General features: G+C 40.3%; 1 protein-coding gene across 1 annotated transcript; it reads left to right on the top strand.

Moving 5' to 3' along the window:
• Window positions 1-3395: 3395 nt before the first annotated feature.
• Window positions 3396-7135, top strand: FZD5 (frizzled class receptor 5). The gene is made up of 2 exons (XM_063428794.1): window positions 3396-3461; window positions 4905-7135. Exon 2 carries the CDS (start codon window positions 5058-5060, stop codon window positions 6777-6779), a length of 1722 nt encoding a protein of 573 aa, XP_063284864.1. The 5' UTR covers window positions 3396-3461; window positions 4905-5057; the 3' UTR covers window positions 6780-7135.
• Window positions 7136-7680: the final 545 nt, after the last annotated feature.

Consider the following 7680-nt stretch of genomic DNA (forward strand, 5'->3'; position numbering starts at 1 on the left):
TCCATGGTGACGGACTCGGGTACCCCTCTTATCTTCAGGTTATTACGCCTGGAACGGTCCTCCAGCGTAGCAAGTTGCGTGGAAAATGCTTGCTGGGTTTTGTGGACGTTTTGCAGGGAGTCTTGTACAGTTATCATTTCCCGCCTCATGTCTATAATGTCCTCTTCTGTGGCTCTCACCCTGTCTGTAACCACCTGTAAGTCAGCCTGGATGACTGCTATGTCAGTTGCTAGCTTCTGGCGGAATTTGGTGAAGAGATTTTTAATATCATGCTTGGTGGCCAGAGCTGATATATCAGGTAAGGCTGCAGCTGTGTGTTCTGCTGTTTGTGGCAGGGTTTGTGCTTGAGGGTAGTCAGGTTTTGGGTCTGAGGGTCTGCTAGGGCCTGCTGGTTGGCTGGGGCCGCCATTTTGGGCAGGGTTTGGCACTGTAATAGGTCTTGGGATTCGCTTGAGGTACCTGAGAGAGGTTTCTGTGAGCGTCTTCCCATGGTTGAGGGCTAATTTCAGGTAAGTGGATGTCTGTGCTCCAGTTGTGCTGGAGGGAGATGTGCCCCAGGAAATCCTCCAGGCGTGCAGCGTGATGGTAGGCCGCAGGCTTCTTCCGTCTCCGGTTCTGTCTGGAACCAGCAAAGAACGACATGTACCGATACTGGGAGTGGGAGACACCGGGATGTAGATGCTGGTGTGTGATATGGTGGATGGGCAGTTTATCCGAGGATATCCGTCGGATTGAGCAGAGCCCCGTCGGAGCTCGCGAAAATGGCGTCCGCTCCGTTCCGCGGTTAAGCCCCGCACCCCTCATTGAATAATTTATACTGGTTAGAGTCTCTCGCCACGATCACTGCATTTAACGTTGAACCATTTTCAAGCAGTTTAAAGGGTTTCTCCAAGGTCCATGACCATTTCTGATTGTTGAAGAAATCATGGATGATGGAATCTGGCTGTGCAATGTTTCTACTTGAAACACTGCACAACTAAAATTATGTGCACTTTTGTGCCGGGGCTAGTTACAATCTCGGCATATGTGACTTTGACAGCCTGGAACTCTGTTCCATACTGCCTAATGTCAATGCTGTGCACATTTTACATCTGTCTTAAGTGCGCAAATCACGCTGACGACAGACGTAATGGGCTTCTTGTCTTGTGTCTCCCTTTCCTCCCTGCAGCCCTCCCACCTCCCAACCCCATCTGTTTAATTGTATTAAAGGGAGGGGGAGTCTAAAGAATAATGCCTAATACAGCATTATTAATTTTTTAAACAAAAAAATTATGAAAGTTGAGTTAACCCTTTAACACTGATTAAGGGTCCCTGGACGTCCACTGCCCCTGCTGGAGGTATGGCTGAAGCAGCGATTACACACTTCTTTAGTCATACCAATTCTAAGCAGCAACAGGATGCTGTAATAGGCTGGAGGCTGTCATTTGACTCAGCCAATCACCTCCACCAATTGCTGCTCAGGGTAATGATTCGTTATTAGCATGAGCAGCACTGAGGGGATAGGCTTTTAGGGATTCTCATTTAGTATTAATTAAACCATGTTTAATGCTAAATTAAACCACAATTTTCAAAGACCCCCGAAGGTGTGTATTGGTCTGGGAAAGCAATACAGGTGAAATATACTAAATATACTTACCTGATGCTGTCCCACGTGAGCGCTGCTTCAACCACCCGGAGCCCACATCATTAACAGGTATCAAGTTTTGGCAAAGTAGTCCCTACATTGTCTTATGATGTGTTTTGATTTCTGTGAAATTCCAACACAGTTAAGTATTTATAAAAAATGTTATCATTGTGAAACACTCAGGGGTGACAAAGTCACTTTAAAAATGGTTTAACAATGAACAGATTAATGGTGCCAGGGAACTCCAGATACTAAAGCCACTTCAATGAGACAAAGCATTTACAGTGTCTACAATGTCCCTTTAAACCAGGAATGCCAAATAGGTAGATCCCCAGATGTTTTAGAACTACAACTCCCATAATGCTTTGCTTGCCTTTAATAATACCTTTAGAATTACAAAGCATTACGGAAGCTGTAGATTTAAAACATATAGGGATCTACCTTTTGGGTACCCCTGCTTATATATCAGGGGTGCCCAAGAGTTCGATCCCCAGATGTTGAAGAACTACAACTCCTATGATGCTTTGCATGCCTATAGAATAATTTTAGAATGACAAAGCTTCACAGAAGCTGCAGTTATAAAAGATAAGGGGATCTACATTTTGGGCACCTTTGGCTTATATAGTACACTCTCATGCAGGTTTTTTTCTAAACTCCATTTGTACAGAATTGAAATAGGAATTGCAAAATTGAGGCTAAAATTGCAACGCTATGATATTAGACTTAGTCGAGATTTTTCCAGATCAGGTATTTTTTCCTTGCCTTTCAGACGTTGCCTTTCAGATTCCAAATTGCTACAATTCAGAGTTTAGTGAATAAACCGCTGACAATATGCTTTCTATTCCTCTTTGATACATTTTATTGTGGGGGCATGTTTTCAATTACCTAATATTAAACCATTAACAGAATTACTAACTGGATTACAGCATCTAACACTAATCCCCAGTGTTAAACTCTGAGGCAACCACTCACAGTGCAAAAGCAGAATAGGAGAATGACAAGGGGAAGGCACAGCAGTCAGTGGGCAGGGAGGACAGCAGACATTGGCTCATCCAGATGGAGGGGGGCTGGCTATTAGTGACAAATAGGAGGGGTCATTGGCAAACCCTTTTGAGCACAGGTAGCCAGATAAGCAAACTCCAGGAGGAGGGAAAGGGTCTAGTGCTGGCTTCTCCAGGGTCACAACAACTATCTGAGATGTGAGGCTCTCAGCCCAGGCGATCACACTGCACAGAGACTGAGAACAGGAGACTGATATCTGGAGAGGAGAACTTGCTGCTCGCACTGAATTGAGGACCGCGATTAACATGCATTAATCTTACATAAGGATACATTAATACATGAGCTTCTATTCTAAGAACTGGAAATGAAACTCTGCGGAACCTTGTTAAAGGAACAGGAGACCTGTCACACTCGCTTTTCTGGGAACTTGATGGGAACCAGAAGTTGGTTTATAAACCCAACTGGGCATGTTGGTAAGGGAGGCTCTTGTGATTTCAGCCTTTGCACATAAACCGTGGACGGTGTGACTATTGGATACTTTACCTGAAAACCTGTAATCTAAGCTCTGCTTTGGGGCGACACGTTGTTGATTTGATTCTAATCAGTAAGTAATGGACACTTCTTGCTACATTTAGTTCCTTGGATCTAAAGAAATTAAGAAGATACTCTTTCCCCCTAATTTTTTTTATTATTTTGCAAAACGTTTAAAGTAGTTTTTTTTAATGTTTTTTTTTTCTTCACCCTTTTTCAATACTTTTTTTTTTAAAAAGATGGCTTTGTCCTTTTTCATTATCAGCACATGGTTTGCAATTTCCAATCCTGCACTGACTACAAGGTACGTTTGTGCATTCATATTTTATTAATAACCAGATATTTGTTTGTTTTTTGTTGAAATTTCATTTTGTGTAGAAAAAAAAAAAAGATTCAGTAATTATAACTTTTTGCAAATCTGTGTTTTACATCAAGGAAGATTTTTTTTTTCCCCACTTTTTTTTTCTTATTATTTGTCAGTTCATTGCCTCCACCCAAGCATTATATATACCCTTTAACAAACTGTGTATCAACTTATATTACACAGTTAATATATAAACTAGCAGTTTAAAATATAAACTAGCAGTTTAATGTTCCTGTGTAATGCTAATAATCATATGTATTCACTAAATACCAAACTTTAGTGAATTGACAAGTGATTTATAAAATTTAGGCGATGCTAGCCAGGCTGTGGCTGTAGATTGAGTTGGAGATTTTTTCCAAATCAACTAGTTTTGCCTACATTTTGCAAATTAATTCCGAATGGCAAAATTGAGGCAGAAATAGTCCATTCCTGACTTTAGCTGAATTGGAGAATTTTTTCCAGATCTCCTCTATTTTTAACCTCAATTTTACCATTTGGAATTATTTTGTGATAATCCTGAGTTTGGATAATAACCATGTTGGTGATTATTGAATGAACCAATTCCTCCTGCTAGGATTTATTCACTAAACTCTGAATTGTAATAAATATGAAAACTCAATAGTAAAATTGTGTCTAAAATAGCCAAGCAGTAACTATATGGTTATTATTTTGGCTATTTTACTTAAATTATGTAGTTTGTATTTTTACTCCCTAAAATGTGGAGTTTAGTGAAAAACCCTGTACGTTTTGTGTTTTTCGTGGATTTATTCAAAATGTTAGCAAAAGAGTTGAGACTGTAATTTCCAAATTTGTACTTTTTGTTTGACATTTGCAATTCAGATGTTAATTCGCTACAAGTTGCAGTTGGTGAATAAACCTCTAATTATAAATATAATATCTTACTCCAAAATATCCCTGGCATTACTGAATCTATTGTAAAATCCTTCAATCTCAAGCCTTAAAAATATGTACTCGCCTTTAACCCCTTAAGGACCAAACTTCTGGAATAAAAGGGAATCATGACATGTCGCACATGTCATGTGTCCTTAAGGGGTTAATGATCTAAAGGGCTATACCCCTCAAATCATACATATATTTTAAATGTAATTGTTTTGTATAACACTCGAGCATCTTGCTAAATTCAAAAAATATGAATGTACAGTTTTATAATTTAAAATATAGTGTAAGCAGCGTGATAATGTTCGCTCATCATGATATGCCTGATTTGAACTTTCTTTTAATAATTACTTTATAATAGTATATTATCAGCTGGTGCAATAGCAATGTTCGTTCAACCAATACATTCGTTTCTGTTCATGTTTATAAGTTGAGCAAATGGCAAGTGCTCATTGATTTATTTATTTATTTTTTCATTTATTACAGGCACCCAGAATTGCTCAGGATTTAACACAATAAACGGTGACTAAACAAAATAATTTTGTTGTCCTGAGTTTAGGAAGATATTTATCTGCGAGTATGATTGTCTTTGGAGGTTTCCATCCATGATAAGGGGAAAATCAAACTCCTGATGAAATCATGGCTAGACTGAACTTTTGGATCATCTTTTTGACCTTCGTGTTTCTACTTGTACAGTATCCCCTACGTGTTCTAGCAGCATCCAAAGCCATGGTTTGCCAAGAAATAACTGTGCCCATGTGCAAGGGCATTGAATACAATTTAACTTACATGCCCAACCAATTCAACCATGACACTCAAGATGAAGCAGGTTTGGAGGTTCACCAGTTTTGGCCTCTTGTAGAAATCCAATGCTCGCCCGACTTGAAATTTTTTCTCTGTAGTATGTATACGCCTATTTGCATGAAAGACTATGAAAAGCCTTTGCCACCTTGCAGGTCGGTGTGTGAGGGTGCTAAAGCAGGCTGCTCGCCTCTGATGAGACAATATGGCTTTGCTTGGCCAGAGAGAATGAACTGTGACAAGTTGCCAGTGTTTGGTGACCCAGACAACCTCTGCATGGATTATAACAGGACAGAAACAACAACACTTCAACCCGTGTTTCCAAAGCCCACCTACCCATCAAGGGGTTCAAAACACTTGACTCCTCTGCATAGTCATAGACAACCAAGCAGGGATTGTGATGGTGTATGCAAATGCAGGGAACCTTTTATCTCTATAACAAAAGAATCACATCCGCTCTACAACCGAATCAAGACAGGCCAGGTTCCCAATTGTGCCGTGCCATGTTTCCAACCCTACTTTACTTCGGATGAGAAGACCTTTTCCACTTTTTGGATAGGGCTGTGGTCCATCCTGTGTTTCATCTCAACCTTCACTACTGTAGCTACATTCCTGATTGACATGGAAAGATTTAGATATCCAGAGCGTCCTATAATCTTTCTATCTGCCTGCTATCTTTTTGTATCCATAGGCTATATTATACGACTTATAGTGGGGCATGAAAATGTGGCCTGCAATAAGGACCACATATATTACGAGACCACAGGGCCTGCACTATGTACTGTTGTATTTCTTCTCATCTATTTCTTTGGAATGGCCAGCTCAATTTGGTGGGTAATCTTATCGTTCACATGGTTCCTGGCTGCAGGCATGAAGTGGGGCAACGAGGCCATTGCCAGTTACTCTCAGTATTTCCACATGGCTGCCTGGCTAATACCAAGTGTCAAATCCATAGCAGTTCTAGCTTTAAGCTCTGTGGATGGAGACCCTGTGGCTGGTATCTGCTATGTAGGTAACCAAAATCTGGACAATCTACGTGGGTTTGTGTTGGCTCCCCTGGTGGTCTATCTTTTCACAGGGACCATGTTTCTCCTGGCAGGTTATGTGTCCCTCTTTAGAATAAGAAGTGTTATCAAAAAAGGGGGCACGAAAACAGACAAACTGGAAAAACTGATGATCCGTATTGGTATCTTTACTGTACTTTACACTGTGCCTGCAACCATAGTTGTTGCATGCTATATCTATGAACAGCACTATAGAGAGCACTGGGAGAAATCCCACAACTGCTCTTGCCCGGGGGACAAAAAGAGAACAAGGCCTGAATATGCAGTTTTTATGCTGAAGTACTTTATGTGCCTTGTGGTTGGAATAACCTCAGGTGTCTGGATATGGTCTGGAAAGACTCTAGAATCCTGGAGACGATTTACAAGTAGATGTTGCAGAACCACCAAACCAATGAATGCCTCCGATTACCGTCAAGCTACCACTGCACTAACTGGGAGGACTCCATTGCCAAGCTCTGCTTTATACCACAAGCAAGTGCCACTGTCTCATGTGTGAATAGACACCCAGCACATTGTACTGCAGAACATGTGGACTCCCCTTCAGACCCCACACATTCTTGGTTTAGTTTAAATGTCCTGAGACTGCTGCTTTTGTAAAGTTTTGCTATTAATACATTGACTTTGGGTAACACTAAAAACATTTTTTTTTTTTTTTAGGTTTAATTTAATATTTGCTCCTGAGGCTATAACATGGGACAATCTTTGTTCTTCAGATATTTGTGACTGCCAGAAAGACCTAAAACAAATGCATTCTAGAACTTTCTGGTAGTGAATGGGTTCATGGGTAGACCAGCTCCCAACATGAGCTAGTGGAAGTCCTAGATATTTAAACTGCCAAAACAGTAACGTGGGCTTTAACCCCTTAAGGACACATGACGTGTGTGACATGTCAAGATTCCCTTTTATTCCAGAAGTTTGGTCCTTAAGGGGTTAATATCACCATCAAATTCTACTTTGTTTTTCACTTTTTGTCTTCATCATCTAAGGTACTTCAATAGGGTATAAGAACTGCACTGATAACTCACACTGGGCTAGTCTCAAATCAATACACTGCGTCATTCCAGAGGGATACTTTGTATTAGGGGTAGCAAACAAGATGGCTGCTATAGCACAGATGGAGTTCTTCAATAGCTAGTGGGCTACCTTTTGTCTGTCCTACTTCATACACATAGCGGACACTAAATGGGACCAGGTAACACCTTTACACGAGTTGATGGGGAGCATTAACCCCTAAATAACCTGGAAATTTTGGCAAATATTTAATACATGTATCTTCAGATGTATAAAACATGTATATCTGTCTGCCGTGCAGCTTTAATTAATGTTTTAGAGTTTATATTTTAACTTTTCAAAGTTATAGGGAACACTACTAAGAATTTTCACCATAGATTTTCTTT

Source organism: Pelobates fuscus, chromosome 8 (genome assembly GCF_036172605.1).
Source record: "Pelobates fuscus isolate aPelFus1 chromosome 8, aPelFus1.pri, whole genome shotgun sequence".
NCBI classification, from domain to species: domain Eukaryota; kingdom Metazoa; phylum Chordata; class Amphibia; order Anura; family Pelobatidae; genus Pelobates; species Pelobates fuscus.